This window comes from Malus sylvestris, chromosome 7, assembly GCF_916048215.2.
Source record: "Malus sylvestris chromosome 7, drMalSylv7.2, whole genome shotgun sequence".
NCBI classification, from domain to species: Eukaryota; Viridiplantae; Streptophyta; class Magnoliopsida; order Rosales; family Rosaceae; genus Malus; species Malus sylvestris.
This window is the reverse complement of record NC_062266.1, coordinates 29448486-29467813: the sequence shown is the minus strand read 5'-3', so window position 1 is coordinate 29467813 and position 19328 is coordinate 29448486. Positions and strand designations below refer to the sequence as shown.

The 19328-nt window shown below is 40.2% G+C and overlaps 1 protein-coding gene across 1 annotated transcript; it reads right to left on the bottom strand.

Annotated features, from left to right (window-relative positions):
* Positions 1–211: 211 nt before the first annotated feature.
* LOC126629052 (zinc finger CCCH domain-containing protein 29-like) lies at positions 212–3341 on the bottom strand. The gene is made up of 2 exons (XM_050298949.1): positions 3174–3341; positions 212–2635 (listed from the first exon to the last, which is right to left on the bottom strand). The coding sequence occupies exon 2, from the start codon at positions 2623–2625 to the stop codon at positions 616–618; it is 2010 nt and encodes a 669-aa protein (XP_050154906.1). The 5' UTR covers positions 2626–2635; positions 3174–3341; the 3' UTR covers positions 212–615.
* Positions 3342–19328: the final 15987 nt, after the last annotated feature.

The following is a 19328-nucleotide window of genomic DNA, read 5'->3' as shown; positions in this document are numbered from 1 at the left end:
TTGGTTCTTTGTGAAGGGGGCCAGTGAAATGGGCTAATAGGGAGCATAAAATTGAAATTGACTAGTTTGAATCTCTTTAGTCCACATGCTCCGAACGCATAGATTCAAAGTGGATGCCGATCCCCTAATAAAAGTTGTTGCTGCCTTCTAAATTTCCGATGTAAAACATCCATCTAAAGCAAGACTGATGAATAAAAACATGGAAGTATCATTAGATTACAACACAGAAACACTTTATTTTCCAAATGAGTTGCAAAACTAGATCAGATTGAATAAAAATACATTCCTGCCACTGATGCATTTATCATCTTGGTGGATAACTAGAAATTAGCATCTCCCAATGGAGAGGGAAAATAAATAAATAAATAAATACAATATTAATGAAAAAAATATAGCAGAGCATTCTCCTCCTATCTAATTTCTCCAAATTCTACAGCCCAAACTTGATCTCCTTTCTCCCGCCCAGAATTTGAGGGCCTTGAATTGGTTTGCTGTAGCCTGTAGCTTTCCCCCTTTTTCTTAGATTACAAGTAACTATAAATCTTATCGGAAGACTAATATAAAACTTCGACGTATCGATTTCTTCTGCGGATGCTCGGAGCACAGGATCGCTGCTTATGCCCTCTGCTCTTGTTCTATGTACATCTGCTCCGCCCATGACGGAAGCATTTCATGGGCCCCGTTGCTGAGGTGACGATACCTTTGCTTGTTGTCTGCAACAAACAGCTCGGAACGCTCAGAGGAAACGTCTTTAACCAGGGAATTGACCCAAGAGACATCCGGCTCGTCAACTGCCGATGGCTTAAAGCCAGGTGGTGTTCCGGCATTGTTACTTCGGAACCCGAATGAAGCAGACTTCTTCAGCTTGTTCAGCTCATCTCCTTGAATTCCCCAATCCAATTTCCCACCAGGTGAGCTCCAATCTGAAGACTGCCTCATGGTGGAAGAATTAACTGGGGCATTAAGCCCGGAAAGATGGTTCATTGCTCCGCGGTCAATGAAACTCTGGCTCCGCTGTTGTGCAAATGCGGCGGACCTGGAATTCATAACGGCTGCTGCAAGAGCACTGGGTGAGTCAAGCCCGAATGATGAGGGCTTCCTCACCGGAGAGGATGACAAGTTGGTTGGGTAACTCGAACGAAGCTGGTTCATGTTTTGGCGATGGGTTGGTGTTGAAGGCTTTTGAGAGTGTGCCTGCAAGTGAGACAACAAAGAAGGATCGAAGGATCCAAAAGCATCCTCAAGGTTAGTTGGCTTCAATTCTCCAAGCCTGCTGTAGGGCGGTGAGGAGGAGAGACGAGATATCTCATCCCACAACTGCTGTTGCTGGTGTTGCTGGTGTTGTTGGCTTGAATGACTATCTAGTCCTAGCAATTCCATCTCCAACTCCAAATCTCGGGCACTACACGCGCTCTTTAGCCTGCTACCGGGAAGCTGCAAGGTAGGCGGGGTGAGGCTAACTTTGTTCTGCCACAAACCTCCATTTTTAGGAGAAGAAGCGGCTGCCAGTGGAGACATGGGCGGTGTTGATGTAATTGGCATAGACATAGCTGATGAACCTAGAGCTAACGGGCTCAGGGTTGCCATGTCTGCAGCACTGACTGACATTGACCTTGGTGAAGGCATGGCTGAACCCGTAGAAGCATACACCGGGCGTAGTTCTTCGGGTCTGTGAGCAAAGAAGCACACTTTCCTCGTGCAACCGGTTTCATCCTTGCAAAGGCGGGTTCGATACTGAGCAGGATGAAGCCAGGACTCAAAGACACCATGAGCATACTCGCAAGCATCGCCCTTCTGGCACGATCCTTTGCGGAACTCGGGGCAGGGAACACAGCTGTATGGGTACTTTTTTGGGTCTCTCCTCCTTGCGTTTTCGCCTGGATGAACAAAAGGGCACTCTGTCCAGTCATGAGAGTAGGCCCTCGAGCACGGCTTCACCTTGAAAGTGAACATTCTGAACTCATCTGTACCATATATCCCATTGTTGATATCAGGCAACGAAATATCAATGGGATATTCTTTCTTATCACTTCCCTCTTTCGGCATCTGGGGGCTCGAAACCTTCAGTTGGTCTCCCTCTTCGATAGCAATCTGATCGCTTTCCATAACCGACTTATCGCCTCTCAACAGCATCTCCATGGCCTTCCTTCTTGAGCTGCAGGGCGACTTCAAAGCCGGGGCAATCAAGTCAACGGGCCTGTTTCCGTAGGCATTGACGCAATTAGCATCAGCGGAAGCACCAAGCAAGAGCTTGACAACCTCAAGTGAAGCAGTGGAACCGCCAGCAGCGGCACAGTGAAGGGCAGTGACCCTATCTGAACCGCAGGACCTGTTGACATCAACCATGCCAGACTCAATTATATACTTCAAAACCTTAGTGCTACCGAACATGGCAGCAATCATAAGCGGCGTCCTCTCTTCGAACCCCATCTGCTTTGATCCGATTCTTCTTCCATACCAGAAGCCAGCCTCGTCAACATGGAAACCCTTCACTTCTACTTCAGTCCTGAAAGCATCGAGATTGTCCGAGGCGGACAATTCGACCAAAACTGATTTCTGCTTCTGGAATTCGCCTTCCATGAGAAAATTTGAGGGGCTGAGTTTATCTTTGGAAACCTTGCACATCTCCAAAGTCCTGCATCATTGTAACAGAAAAAGTTCAATATACCACTCAAAATCAATAACTGATAGCGGCTTTAAATAAGCTGCTTATATGTAAAGTTGTTCATATCATCCAATAATTTTTATTTTTATTTTTTAAAAAGCACTTCCACAGCTGGATAGTTGTTGAATCTAAGATTTTCCACAACATGAGAAACAGAAAAATTCAACCCACCTCCTCAGAAACAAACCCAAAAGCTAAATTTTAAAAACTATATGGTTGGTTTTTCCTACTGAGTTCCAGAAATATTCATAAAACTTCACAAATCCCAATAATTTTCTCCTTAAATATTGAATTGTAAGCTAAAAGAACCCAGATATCAGTGCAGACAGACAACCCCAGATCCAAAATATAAAACTTCAACCCAAACAACTCAAAACCCAAAAGTATTTCACAAAACCCAATTGAAATCACAAAAAATTGTTCCAAAAAACTCAATCCAAATACAGAAAGATTCAAACTTTAAGTCCTAAAAACCTCAAACAATCAAACCCAGAAAGCTTTTCCTCACCTTTAAAGTTTAAAGCACTCTACAAATCTTCAGGGACAGAGAGTGAGAGATAGTAAGAGGGGGATAATTTGTGTTCTTGTTGTAGAGATAGAAAAATTGCTGAGGAACCTCAAGTGAGAGTAGCTTGGAGGGAGCTCTGAGGAAACGGAAGGCTATGGGGATTTATATTGCTGTTGGCTGAGGGTCTCACAGGAAGGAGGGAGGAAAGCGTGACTTTTCTTCTGCTTTGCTTCGTGAGTGAGTGTGTGGAATTTGGTCAAAGTCAAAGCTTCAAAGCGAGGGCTAATTCTTTATGACTATCCTATTAGAATTGAGGAAGGGACTTCTGGTTTACATGAAATTCGAAATTGAAATTGGGATGAAATTCAGGTCAAATGCGGAGATGGTGGACCGACTCCCTCTTCGATTCCACCTGCACCAACACATCGTTTAGGATTTTGCTCAACTAAATCCCCTTCAAGTCCAAAGTGGAGTTGTCCTTCACGTGTGGTTGGGTTTCATGGTTTTCTTAATCTAGTTCGCACTTGTGCACGTACATACAATCTCCTACTCTCTTTTTTAGTGTGTTTTTGTTTGGGAGAATATCACATTCAAAAAGTAAAGGTAATGTGTTAATTTTTGTTCCACCTACATTGGAGGAGGAGGAGAAAGATTCGAAACTTGATGTGCACATGATTAGTTTATCTAGCAATACACATATGGCGGCTTAAAAATATCTTACGTGCGATTATCACATGATGATAGTGTAAGTTTCACATTGAAAAATTAAAAGCACCTAGTATATGTGTGCTTATAAAGAATTAGGTTACTCCTTATATTTCACTTGATTTCATGATCAATGGGTCCATGTGATCCCACGTTACCTAATACGTGTCGTTTATGTACTAAACTTAAATGACACCACGCATGAAATGACGTGTTGAGAGTGTGAATCTCACATTAGAAAGAACCTGCAAGTGTTTGTAAAGAGTTTCACTACTTCTATATTGTCGATAAATTTTACGATGAAATTTCAACTTCTTTAATCACATATCCGAAACCTAATGAGTTTGATACTAAATTGAGATTCATCGTAGCTTATTATTAGTAAGTAAGCTGCTTATTGTAACAATATTTTCGTAAATAAAGAATGGCACAACTAGAAAGCCATTGACACGCATGACTAAATTTATCATCAAACACCATTATCTCAAATTCTTGTTATTTTATCTAACGCGCGACACACGCTATCCCTAAAACCCTGCCCCTGTTTCTCGTTCTTGCGCCGTTCAGTAATCTCCACTCTGGCGGCCGGGCGGATCCTTGTCCTTTCTTTTTTCCTACGCTTCGACGTCCAGAAGGTGGCGCAACTCTGGATCTCAAGTCCCCTGGTAATACTTTCAAGCGGATAAGAACTAATGAGGAACTTGTTCCATCTTTTAAGGATGATGTGATGTCACCGGCTATCCCCGCACGACCTGGGTCAAAGATTTGAATAAACCTCTGCGTCTGAGAGGAAAAGCTTGGATGGAGCTTGGCTTGCCACTGGATTTCGCTGAGTGGCACTTCAATCCACTTAAAACTCGCAACGTGGCAAGTTTTAAATATAATCTTTTATCATTATTTTATATTTAAAATTTTTAAAATTATTATTTTTAACTAATTAATATATTATATATATTAATGTTATGTTTCCTTTTTTATTTTTTTCTCCCTATTTTTTTTCTTCCCAAATCCCCCACACTTGTTGTTTTGCCGTAGGTCTTAGGACTCCCTCCCCTTTCTTTCATTCCCAGTTTTGTTTCTTTCTTTCTTTAAAAAAAAAAAAAAGTTATGCACACACTCCATTTTTATCATGGAAAGCAACCAAGAATATGTAAGTTTCTTTTCTTTCTTTATACAATAAAACTTTGATCAAAACATTAACTATTAAAAAACTCTGATCATATTATAAATATAAAAAACCAAAAACCCTCACCCTCACCCAAAAACCCCCAATTAAAAGAAAAGAAAATAACCCTAATATAGCTATATATGTGGGTTATTCATGTCACATGATCAAAGCAAATATTGTATAAAGAAAGAAAAGAAACTTACAGATTCTTGGTTGCTTCCATGATAAAATTGGAGTGGGTGCATAACTTTTTTTTTTTTTTAAAGAAAGAAAGAAACAAAACTGGGAATGAAAGAAAGGGGAAGGAGTCCTAAGACCTACGGCAAAACAAAGTGTTGGGGGATTTGGGAAGAAAAAAATTATGGGGAAAGAAATAAAAAAGAAAACATAACATTAATATATATAATATATTAATTAGTTAAAAAAATAATTATAAAAATTTTAAATATAAAAGAATGATAAAAGATTATATTTAAGACTTGCCACGTGACGAGTTTTAAGTGAATTGTAGTGTCACTCAGCGAAGTCCAGTGGCAAGCCAAGCCCCATACAAGTTTTTCTCGAGTCTGAGAGTTTGTATGATCCTTGTTGATCAAGGGAAACATGTGCGGCTGGAATATAAAATGGATGATAATACATATTTATATACGTTTGTCCGAAATGAAACTCATTTTATTCATGCTTTGTTGCCATATATTTTGACATGAATACTCAAATATATATATCTAAAAGAAAACTTACAAGACAAACATGTTTCTTAGAGAACAAGGAAGAACGATTGAGGCAATTGCTCATGTTGTTATTTGATTGTGTAAGTCTCATTCATAACTAATTGAATTTCATCTTCTATCTTTAATTTGGATAAGATTTTGAAGTTAAACTCAATATTTTTTTTTGTTTGGAATATCTTAAATCTAACTAGTTATTCAACACCAAAATGTTATTTTCTATTTGTTATCTTTGTAAATCACGTGACATTCTAGAACATATGGCTTAGCCAATAAATACAAAAATATCGACTCATGCCAACACTCGCAGCCAGTGGCGGATATACATTGGGACCAAGGTGGTCTCAGGACCGATTGAAGTCCGAAAAATATACATTTGAAGGTCTTCTAAGGATTCTTCAAATGTTTGGTACGAGTCTTTTTTGTGTCCACCAAGTGTTTGATGTAATGACATCTATGCATATCTCGGTAGCACTCGATAACTTGCTTTGAGAGCACTCGACAAGTTCTCTCAGCGCTCGACAAAGTTTCTCCGCACTCATCAAATTGCTTTTTTGCATACGTCGATATTTGATGACATGTGCGAATTATGGTTCATCTTACGACAACAAGTCCACTAGGTGTTCGATGAAATGTCTCAGTGAACAAACTAAATTTTATTTGCACGCTTCGCGCTTTGTTTCTATTTAAAAATTTAGACCCTTAATGTAACATCCCACATCGCCCAGGGGAGCGATCCTTAAATGTATATTCTCATCCCTACCTAGCACGAGGCCTTTTGGGAGTTCACTGGCTTCGGGTTCCGTCGGAACTCCAAAGTTAAGCGAGAAGGTGGCCAGAGCATTCCCATGATGGGTGACCCACTGGGAAGTTGCTCGTGAGTTCCCAGAAACAAAACCGTGAGGGCGTGGTCGGGGCCCAAAGCGAACAATATCGTGCTACGGTGGTGGAGCGGGCCGGGGAAGTGATCCGCCCCGGGCCGGGATGTGACAATTGGTATCAGAGCCTAACCCTGGTCGTGGTGTGCCGACGAGGACGTCGGGCCCCTAAGGGGGGTGGATTGTGACATCCCACATCGCCCAGGGGAGCGATCCTTAAATGTATATTCCCATCCCTACCTAGCACGAGGCCTTTTGGGAGCTCACTGGCTTCGGGTTCCGTCGGAACTCCAAAGTTAAGCGAGAAGGTGGCCAGAGCATTCCCATGATGGGTGACCCACTGGGAAGTTGCTCGTGAGTTCCCAGAAACAAAACCGTGAGGGCGTAGTCGGGGCCCAAAGCGGACAATATCGTGCTACGGTGGTGGAGTGGGCCCGGGAAGTGGTCCGCCCCGGGCCGGGATGTGACAATTGGTATCAGAGCCTAACCCTGGTCGTGGTGTGCCGACGAGGACGTCGGGCCCCTAAGGGGGGTGGATTGTGACATCCCACATCGCCCAGGGGAGCGATCCTTAAATGTATATTCCCATCCCTACCTAGCACGAGGCCTTTTGGGAGCTCACTGGCTTCGGGTTCCGTCGGAACTCCAAAGTTAAGCGAGAAGGTGGCCAGAGCATTCCCATGATGGGTGACCCACTGGGAAGTTGCTCGTGAGTTCCCAGAAACAAAACCGTGAGGGCGTGGTCGGGGCCCAAAGCGGACAATATCGTGCTACGGTGGTGGAGCGGGCCTGGGAAGTGATCCGCCCCGGGCCGGGATGTGACAATTGGTATCAGAGCCTAACCCTGGTCGTGGTGTGCCGACGAGGACGTCGGGCCCCTAAGGGGGGTGGATTGTGACATCCCACATCGCCCAGGGGAGCGATCCTTAAATGTATATTCCCATCCCTACCTAGCACGAGGCTTTTTGGGAGCTCACTGGCTTCGGGTTCCATCGGAACTCTGAAGTTAAGCGAGTAGCGCGCGAGAGCACTCCCATGATGGGTGACCCACTGTAAGTTGCTCGTGAGTTCCCAGAAACAAAACCGTGAGGGCGTAGTCGGGACCCAAAGCGGACAATATCGTGCTACGGTGGTGGAGTGGGCCCGGGAAGTGGTCCGCCCCGGGCCGGGATGTGACACTTAACACCGAGCCCTCCAATGTTCAAATCCTAAATCTGCTACTGCTCACAACACCATTTTCAGAATGACAAGAAGGAGGAAGCGCGAGCAGATTGAAGATCAGAGGTGAGGGGATTGGGAATGAAATTGAAATGCATGAAGAATGACTAGACGAGGAAGGGGACTGGATTGGAGACAAGGACTGAGGAGGGATTGGGAATGAAATGCCTGAAGAGGTTGGACCAGTTGTTTTGACCGAATAGCAACGTATAAGTTGTTGATATAATATTGTAGACTATATGGAAATTAAATCCAAGCTGTCACGCTTTAAGCTTAAGCGCGTTCTTCTCCTCATATATTTAGACTTTGGGTGGGTGGGTAACAGGAACAACATTACTGGAATCTCTGACTCAGCCTTCCACTATGGACGTTTGCCAAAAACCCTTCTGTTCTGCATATTATCTTTCTTTTTTCTTTTTTTTTTTGGAATAATTAATATTTATTTATTGGTACTAAATTACTAATATCATATGTGTGATGAGTGTGATTGAATGTTATTGTAATGCTTCAAACTCTGTTGGACTTCTGACTTGATTTTTCAATCCCTTCGTGCAAGCAAGATTCATATCATCTACATCATCTTGTGTGTAGCTTTTATGCGGCTTTTATATTCGATTAATACGTGTTCATAAATTTAATATTTTTAGTTGTATTGTTATAAATTTAACACGTCAATCAATGATGGAGATTATAGAGCAGCCGCATACAAAATGAGTGTAAAATATTTGAACTCTGCAACAAAACGTTAAGAGCTTCCTAGGTTTGACAAGTGGTCCTTATTTGTTACTTGTTAATTGCAGGCCTTTCCATTTTTCAGATGATAAATAATAAATCAGTTTTGTAACTTTGTTAAGGTAGAAGCTAATAATACAAGCAGCAAAAACATTGTACAGTTGTTCTATATATGAATAAGTTTCCAGCTATATATGTTGTTGGCTGCTCTCTCAATAATTTCAACATTGGAAAAACAGATGCATATATTTTACAGTTGTGGACGCTAAAATAATTTAAAAAATCGTGAAGATGATACGTGGGCCTTTTTTCGAAGAGACAAGAATGCACTCTTTAAATGGGCAAAGCCCTCAAATATTTCCACGTGCAGTTCAACATCCCTGAAGGTTCAAACAACTATGACAACATTAAGCTCCCCTGCTTGTGGCAGAGAAAGGTCAAATGTGCGTCTAGAAACTTGTAATAGTAAATGAATTCAAGTACATAGAATTAATCACCAAATCATATCTTTAATACATTCATAATTAAAGATCAACACAAACCAGTAATGAATTTTCATAACAATCAATCAAGATGCTACCATCATCATCCCAAGATATTATCTTCTAATTAATATCTTGGGATTATTCTTTCCTTATCAATCCTAGGATGACTCACCTTGGTCAATGAGAAGCCGCCACATGTAGGAAAAAACCCTACACTTAGGCCAACTACCTCTCTGTAAATACCTCATATTCACTAAATTCTAGTAAATTTTTGCTACGCACTTAAAACCTAAACACTTAGTATTTTCAAAGTTACTAACTTTGGTATTGGAGATCCATTGGTTAACCGCACACCCCTCCCCCACACCTCGTGAGTGCGTAAGGCATTGACCTCGATCAAAAGTGCTTATTGTATTGTAGGTACAAATTCATCAGGACTAAAGACGGCGAATTTTTGCTACCACAATCATGATTATAAATTCTAAATATATTTATAAAAATTGGCTAAGCTCAGGGTATGGATCAAAATCGAAAACAAGGTTTACAATTTTCATTCCAAAACAATCGGATCAGATTGGATCGAAAATGAAACCAGGTTGTTGTCAAGAGGTTTCATTTCCTCCTCTAGACTCTCTTTGCTTTAACTTTAAGGTTGAATAAATCAAAGGAAAACTATTGAAAAGAATTAAGTCTTCCAAATGCCAATTTAATAAAAAGGATGGTGCTATCTATACATCTATTTTTACCTTTCATACACTCCTCTTAATTTTTGGCAGTCAGATCAAATAACTTGAAGAAGATCAATGAACAAAATTTAACAAGAGTATGTGAGAGGTAAAAATAAGTATGTGAATAGCACTACCGTAATTTAATTGGTATTTGCAGCATTGATGAAGACATCACGTTTTTGGGCTTCCATACCAGAGATAGGATGCCACAGTTTGGGCTCATATACATATTTGACCATAAAAGGAGTGCAAACACCAATTGGGCTTTCTTTCAATTACGAAAAATAAGCCCAAAAGGAAAGGAATATGGGCTACTATAATAGATGCTAGAAACATTTCAGCTAGAAAAATTAAAAGAAATAAAGAGGGAGATGATATTTTTACACACTTTTTTCGTTTCTCATACACGTTTTTTTTTTAAATTTATGGTTGTTGGGATGAATAAATAAAACGAAAACAAATATGATAATTATATAAGATTAAGAAGAATATGTATTTATCATTTTAAATAAAATAAAGGGAGAGAAAAATAAGGGATTATTTTATTTTATTTTAAATTGTCAAAATTTAATTACTATTCTGCCCTTGTAATGAAAATAAGGACAAAGTGACAATTTGTCAGAATGATTTCAATAACAATAGATAGATGTCACAAAATCCGAATTACATGGTATGGTTAATTCTTTCAAAAATGTTATTCTTACTGTATTTTTCATACCATATTTATACCATTTTTAAATAAAGATGAGACCCCATGTTTTGGTGGATCTTACTTCTCTTAGAAAAGTGGTACAAACATTATCGAAAATGCGGTAACACGACTCTGCGATCTGGTAGGTGTTCTTGGCCCCATTTTAGTCAATTAGATTTTATTGGGCTTTCAAATTTATGGACCTCAATTCCCTGATTAAAAGGCCTACAGGACCGAGGGCATAAACGGGCCCAATTTAATCTCTTGCTAACAAGCTAAGCCGCTACAATCACGAATTAAGCCAGTTGATTAAAAAAATGTATCTATCACTTTACACGTATGTCAGAATCCTCCGTACGTTAGGTTAGCTTAAAATATCGTGTTGATAAATAAGAAACTAGCAAAGGCACTACCAAATCATGTTTTCCACGTTTTTGTTGCGAGCGAGGAATAAATATGTGATGACGGTATTCAGTTCCTCAAATAATTGACAGAACAACAACTTGGCCATCTCATTTGTTACTGTCCGCGCATAACAAGTTGCCGAGTCTCTATCATGGAGTTTTTGGGGGACACAAAGACGCCAAATTATATATTAACCGTATTCCATTTCACACTATGATAGCGACCAAACAAGAATTAAACAAAGAAAAAAAAAATTGTATCAGAAAATAACCTAGAATATATTTTCTGACCTAAGCAGTGATGGATTTTCCAATCGTTTAATATTTTGTCAAATAATCGACCGGACTGCTGACTATATTAATAATTAGATCTTTATATGTTAGGGCACATGAATTAATGAATGATTGATTCGATTCAAATTTGGGCAGATGGCGTATAATTTGACACGTCCCGATCTCGATGTTTGGGGGACAGCAGGATGGCCACGTGTTGGCCGACATCCGAAGATGACGAAGCCATATTCGGATTTAAAGCTACAGAGGATGGGAAGAGAACTATACCTAAATTTGGTCCAGTCGTGGCCGAAGTTCGCCAGAAAATGGCCTGGAAGTCACGGGACTCGTTGGAAAGGGTTGTTGGGTTCTCTGTGCTTCACAGAGGAGGGAGAGAGCGATGAATGCCCATCACAACGGTGGTGGTTGTGGTGTCGTCGTTTGTCTTGGTTGGGTGTGTGGTGTTCTGGGGAGAAGGATGCAGCAAGGGAGAGAGATGGAGAGAGTGAGCTGTGAGAGAGAGAGCTCGGGGGAGAGCACAGAGAGAGAGAGAGAGAGAGAGAGGTGAATTATTTTAGGTCGGGGGACAAAATCAAGGGTGGGCCCCTTGGCCACACCAAACAAGACCAACAACAAAACAAATATATCTAGCCCAAAACCAATTAAATTACCAAAATACCCTCATTCCAAAATTCGTAAAATTAATCGGGACGAGTTGTTACAATCTGCCCCAGTTAAGAAAATTTCGTCCTGAAATTTGAAATAATGTACTATACATAAATACTCGAAGATAAGAAAGAATATATGTATAAAGAAGAAATCAAGTCAGAGTGGTTGCATAAAAGAGAATATGCCACACCGTCGCGAGCGGGTTGTAAAATCTTTTTTCATGCCTCCAAGCTCCTACTTTCTTCCCCCATCAACATAATAATAGAAACATACTTTATAAAGATAATAGTCAAAATTGTATAATAACGAATGGTAAAAAATATGTCCGTATAATAGGATAATGTCAAAATAGATATGTACTAACATAGAGGTCGAAAAACTCGTACTGAAAATCACAACCAAAAATGGAAGTGGGTCCCGCCCAAGCATTCGAAACATCATGTACTCCGAGTACAGATGTGTGTCTTTGGGTCGAGCCCTAATAATAACTAAACAGTAATAACACTTGTAGACAGGTCTACCTGCCCACTTGCTTAACGAACCCAACAAATATGCCATTGATATTACAGTCAGCCGACCGCGATATCGACAATACATTGTTGTCTCGATAAGCAAGTAGTAATTTCCTAAGGGTGCAAACATACCAATTTGTCCAATCCCAAGTCAACAACACAATTTCTCAAATCATAAAATCAAACATCTGAAAACCAATTCGCAGAATTCCACTGTCTAACCAATGTTGTCAATAGAATCAATCAAACCAAGTCTCAAATAGTGCCATACACAAACTGGAAATAAGAACTATCATCGTAACTACTCCCAAAAGAGATCGGTGCAAAATCTAGATAATTTATTCAGACTGTCCAACAATCTACGAATAAAAAATGCGATACATGACAAACAACTTAGCACTCAAGACCTTCACGAAAACTTCTCAAAAACCTAGGAGTGACACGCGCATCACGATGAGGTACAAAAGTGATGATACACCGAGAACCAGAACAATGTGATTCACCACACCTAAGCAAGCTGATTTATCGAAAATTTCCCTCGAATTTAGCGAACAGCTATGCCGATGCTTATTTGAATGTTACCTAAGTGTTAATTACCATGCTTATTTTTTTATTAATGACAAATCATTTAATTTACAAATTTGGTCTACCTATAATTACTCTTTTAAATACAATGAGAAAAGAAATGATGATGCTACTTAAATAATACACAAATTTATCTCGGGAATCACTGTTTCACAGCCGCTCCTCATGCGGAAATTCGTGCCTGCTTAACCCGCCTTCCGGCAGCAGCCGTGCCAGCAAGATACAGCCGGCAAAGGGTTTCAAGGGACCTCGTCGTACAGGATCGATGCATGCATGGCGCCAATTTGCACAAAGTTAACAACTTCGTGTCCCCGTACGTTTTGATGCTACATGGCGCCATTTGTTTTTGCATGGCCTACTTCTAAGTCATAAGTAGAGGTTCTAACTTCCACTTCTGCTTCTGCCTACTCCTAGCTAGTTCAGATGTACTGCGTACGTACACATGAAGCAATTCCCCGAACAGTAAGCAGTAAAGCTTTAGATAACTGCTAAGTGTTTTAGATAATTAAGTTCCATTTTCTAATTATATTCTTTATTTATTTATTTATCACAACTAATGTTAGTACTTTAAATTAGACTAAGAGATCAACAAGAACAATCTACAGAAGAAATACGATAAATACTTCGTTACTTTATTTATCATCTAGGGTTTACAATATATAGGCACATGCCTTATTCTACAAGAAAAATAATTACAAAAGATAAGAAAACTAAATCCTATAGATTACAAATCATAATCCAACCAAAAATAGGACTCCAAGAATAGTTACAATTAAGACTCAAATAAACACCCTCCCCCCACGTTGGTGCATAGATATCATACATGCGCAACTTGACAATTGAGTCTTGCAAAACATACTAGATACTACATGAATAAAAACATCAGCCAATAATAGACACAATTTTCCCTGACAAAGTGTCGATCAACCTCCACATGCTTTGTTCGATCATGTTGTAATCGATTATCAGCTATCTCCCTTGCAAATTTATTGTCACAATATAAGTATATAGCCTCATTTGGTTCAAAACCAAGACATCTCAATAGTTTACGTAAACAAAAAAGTTCACATATTCCTTGTGTCATACCTCTAAACTCAACTTCTACAGACGACCTTAACACCACTTTCAGTTTCTTACTACTTCATGTAACCAAATTACCTCCAACAAACGTAAGGTACCTAAATGTAGATCGGTTGTCAGTAAGATTGCCAGCCCAATTTGCATTTGTAAACCCCTCAACTTTTAGATGTCGATGTGTTCCATAAAGTATGCCTTTACCGAGTGTAGGCTTCAAATATGCGAAAATTTCCATTACCGTAGCTAGTGATCTTCATTGGGTGAGTGCTTTTTTGTTTTTTTGTTTTTTTTACTTGACATGTTCCAGTGGTTTCTACAAATAATTTGTCACCTCAGATCTTTGGTTGTGTAGTCTATGTTCACATTCAGAAAGCTCATCGAAGTAAGCTTGATCCATGTGCAATCTGATGTGTCTTTCTTGGATTTTTCCCTCATTAGAAGGAATTCAAGTGTTATCTGTAAGAAAAGAGGATCTTTTATTATATCTTTTCTTAATGAGAAAGAAAATACAACTCAGTTTATATACATTTGTCTAATTAGGCTTAGTAACTAATTATACTTAATTTAATCTCTTAACATAGAGATTAGTTACAAGACTGTAAAACCAAAAAATACAGCTGTAAAATCTATTAACTATATGATATCTCTTTACACCCCCTCAAGCTAATCGGTGGAGCACCCAGAGAAAGCTTGGATCAGAGAAAATGAAACCGGGACTTAGGCAGAGACTTGGTATGGATGTCAGCAATCTGAAGCTCAGTGTTGACATACAAAACTGTGAGAAGATCTGCAAGAACAAGCTCCCGGATATAGTGATAATCAATCTCAATATGTTTCATACGAGCATGAAACACAGGATTTGAAGCTAAAGAAATAGCAGACACATTATCACACCATAAGGTAGGAGGGTGATAGAGAGGAAAAGTAAGATCTTTGAAGATCTTACAAATCCATGTGATTTCAGCAGCAGTAAGAGCAAGAGAGCGGTATTCAGCCTCAGTTGAAGATCGAGCAACCGTTGGCTGCTTTTTAGCACTCAAACTGATGAGGTTTGAACCCAAGTAAACACAATAACCGGATGTTGAACGTCTATAAAAAACACAGCCGGCCCAATCAGCATCCGAGAAAGCAGTAAGGTGCAGAGAACCTTTTTTAAACCAGATACCGTGATCAACAGTACTTTTGAGAAACCGTAGAATACGTTTGACTGCTTGGAAGTGAGTATCTCGGGGGCAATGAAGGAATTGACACACTTGGTTGACAGCAAAAGAAATATCTGGCCGGGTCCAGGTGAGATATTGGAGAACACCAACGATGGACCTGTACTCCTTGGGGTCAGACAACAGAGTGCCGAGATGATCTAATTTGGTAGTGCCAAGTGGAGTGGCACAAGGTTTATAGCCCTCCATTTTAGTCTTAAGAAGCAGATCCATAGCATATTTGCCTTGGGACAAGAAAATGCCTTTAGATGAGCGATGAACTTCAAGTCCAAGGAAATAGTGGAGAGGCCCGAGATCTTTAACAGGGAACATGGAACTGAGCTTGTGAATGAAAGCTTGATAAGAAGAAGTATGGGGGCCGGTGACAATGATATCATCCACATATACTAATACAATCACAAGATGAGGAGAGGTATTCACAAACAGCGAACAATCGGATTTGGAATTGATAAAACCAAGGGAAAGCAGTGCATGACCAAGTTTGTCATACCAGGCCCGAGGGGCTTGTTGTAAGCCATAAAGAGACCTGTGGAGCTTGCACACAGAGGAAGGTTGAGAAGCATCAACAAAACCAGGAGGTTGTTGCATAAACACCTCCTCTTTCAGTAATCCATGCAAAAAGGCATTGCTAATATCAAGCTGATTTAGGAACCAATCATGTTGAACAGCAAGAGTCAATAAGATGCGAATAGTCACGGGTTTAGCAACAGGACTGAAGGTCTCTTTGAAGTCAATGCCCTCTTGTTGGTGAAACCTTTTGGCAACAAGACGGGCCTTGTATCGATCAACAGTGCCATCGGGTTTGCGCTTAATGCGAAATACCCATTTACAACCAACAATGTTTTGATGAGGAGAAGAGGGGACAAGAGACCAAGTACCGGTGCTTTGAAGAGCTTGAAATTCTTCTAACATAGCTTGATTCCAGTGAGCATGTTTGGATGCTTGCAGATAAGTAGTAGGCACAAAGTTTTCCATAGCAATTGGATGTTTGGTTGCTGAGAGTGCTTTAGGTTTAAAAATACCTGTTTTAGATCGGGTAAGCATATGATGAGAGTTGGTAGGAATATGAGGTTGAGGTGGAGAGGAAGAACGAGATGGCAAATGTAAAGATGAAGGTGGAGGAGAAGGTTGAGAGGAAGACGGCATAGAGGAAACAGGGGATGAAGAAGGGACTGGTGACGCTGTAGATAATGCTGGAGCATGGGAAGAAATGGGAAATGGAAGAGTGAAGGGTGGAGAAGGAGAATCCGAACCTTGTGGCATTGAAGAAGGCTGAATATGTTGTGCATCATGAAAAGGAAAGTGTCCTTCATTAAACAACACATGTCTTGATATATAAATGCGCTGAGTTTGAATATCTAAGCACCGATACCCCTTATGCTGAAGACTGTAACCAAGAAAAACACAATGAGTGCTTTTGCCATCCAGTTTAGAAGAAGTATACGGTTTAAGCCAAGGATAGCAGCTGCAGCCAAATACCTTTAATCTTGAATAATCAGGAGATTTACGAAATAGAAGTTCCCAGGGAGATCTGTCCAGTTGAGAGATGGGTAGTCGGTTGATGAGATACAGGGCAGTGGAAAAAGCTTCAACCCAGAACTGATGGGGAACGCGAGAAGAAGCCAAGAGAGTCCGTGCAGTCTCTGTGAGATGCCGGTGCTTTCGTTCGACACATCCATTCTGTTCCGGTGTATGAAGGCAGCTATACTGATGAAAAATACCATAGCGAGATAGAAATGAATTGAACTGCGAGCTAGTAAATTCACCCCCTGAATCGGATCTCAAGACTTTGATTGTATTGCCAGTCATATTTTCAACATAAGCTTTGAAGGAGACAAAAAGAGAGAACACCTCAGATTTATATTTCATGGGAAACAACCAGGTATATTTTGTAAACTCATCCACAATTAACAAGTAGAACTTGTAGCCACTGACAGAAGAGATGGGAGATGGACCCCAAACATCACAATGGAGCAATTCTAAACTAGTAGAAACAGAACTGGTGCTAGAAGAAAAAGACAACTTGTGATTCTTGCCTATAGCACAATCGGTGCAAAAGAAAGATACAAGTTTGTCACCACTGTGAGCAAGACTATGCTTATGTAATATTCTCCGAAACATAGCAGAAGATGGATGACCAAGTCTTTTATGCCATGTTTGCAACGATGCTTTGGTACTGAAGAGCGCAGAATGAGGAGCAGAAACATTGGAGAAACCTTGAAAGGGATAGAAACCTTCTTTAACTGGACCGCGAAAAAACGTCCTCCCCGAAGAACGATCCTTGATTTCAGAGCCATCAGAATCAAGGGTCAAAGAACAATGGTTATCTTTCAAGAATTGATAAGCAGAGAGCAAATTAAATTTCATCAGTGGAACATGAAGAATGTTACTCAATCTGAAATTAGCAAGGGGTGTTGAAACTGTAGAATTACCAGTGTGATGGATTGCCATACCTTGTCCATCACCAATATACACTTTGTCTTCGCCAGAGTACGGATGTGGAGATTGGATAGCAGAAATGTCATTAGTGATATGAGAGGTGGCACCCGAGTCCATCAACCAAGGAGTAGGAGACTGTTTAGAACCAGTGTGAGCACACATAGCAGCTAACTTTGCAGGAGGAATTCTTCCAGCAAAAGCAGGGTTCATTCTCTCATAACAATCCAGAGCTTCGTGATCAAAGGAGTTGCAAATTTGACAAGAAGTGCGGCCACCAAAACTGTTGCGATTACCACCAGAAGTATTGCGATTGACATAGTTGTTCTTGTAATTGCCATGAGGACCTCCAGAATTGGAAAAATGACCACGAGAAGCATTGAAATTCTTAGCATTACCACGGCGTTGGAAAGAACCGCGACCACGATTATTGTTGGAGAACTTTGATGGAGGATTGGAGAATGACTGATGAGCCGCATAGGCTTGAGGAAAATTGTAGAACTGTGGTGTAGGAAGAAGTGGAGGTTGAGACTGCGTAGCAAAAGCTTGAAAAGGCTCAGAAGCAGAAGAATTGACACTTTTTTTCTTGCGAAGCATAAAGACCTCCTTGTTGAGCAGCAATCCATGAAGTTCATCTAATGTTGTGGTCGAAAGGCGGAGCATGATAGAGTCAATGAAAGACTCATACTCATCAGGCAATCCATTGAGAGTAACAGCAATCAAATCATGGTCAGATACAGGAGCTCCAGCAGCCATTAACGAATCAGCAAGGCCTTTAATCTTCTGCAAATAATCAGAAATAGAGAGATCGCCCTTGTGAACAGAGTGAAGGCGAGAATGAAGTTGATGGATATGAGCGGCAGAGACTCTACCAAATCGATGCTCAAGATTCAGCCATAGATCTCGAGCCGATGTGACACCAACGGTGAATGGAATTATATCTTCAGAAAGCGTAGAATTCAACCAGATCAAGATATTATGATCTTTTTCATACCAAATCTCGAACGCCGGATTCGGAATATTGTGACCAGATGCATCAAGAACATAAGACGGCGGGCAAACTTCAGAGCCATCAACGATACCCGTCAGTTTGTATCGTCGAAAAACTGAGATCGAAGGATCGAGAAGCGGTAAAGCAGAAAGGCGGTGATACCATATAAGAAAAGAGGATCTTTTATTATATCTTTTCTTAATGGGAAAGAAAATACAACTCAGTTTATATACATTTGTCTAATTAGGCTTAGTAACTAATTATACTTAATTTAATCTCTTAACATAGAGATTAGTTACAAGACTGTAAAACCAAAAAATACAGCTGTAAAATCTATTAACTATATGATATCTCTTTATTATCATCCTGCTAGTCAACGTATGTTTTGTAATTATGGATGTTACCTTCTCGGAGTCTAATTTTTTATATTCTTCATTTGTATCCAATTCAAATTACCGGGAGAAGATTAGTGATATTGGTGATCTAAGTTGGTTGGAATATACTTTAGGGGGAGAAACTGAAGTTGTGGAAATCCACCCAGTTGTTCAACAGGAGCATACGAACCCAGCAGCTTAGTTCGACAAACTCCCACCAAACTAGGCAGCCTATTTCTGCAGGCTAACTAAAGAAATCAGAGATGCTTGGTAGAGCCCTA

Coding starts and splice junctions, on each gene's coding strand:
- LOC126629052 (XM_050298949.1), bottom strand. CDS start 2,625: ATGTGCAAGGTTTCCAAAGATAAACTCAGCCCCTCAAATTTTCTCATG.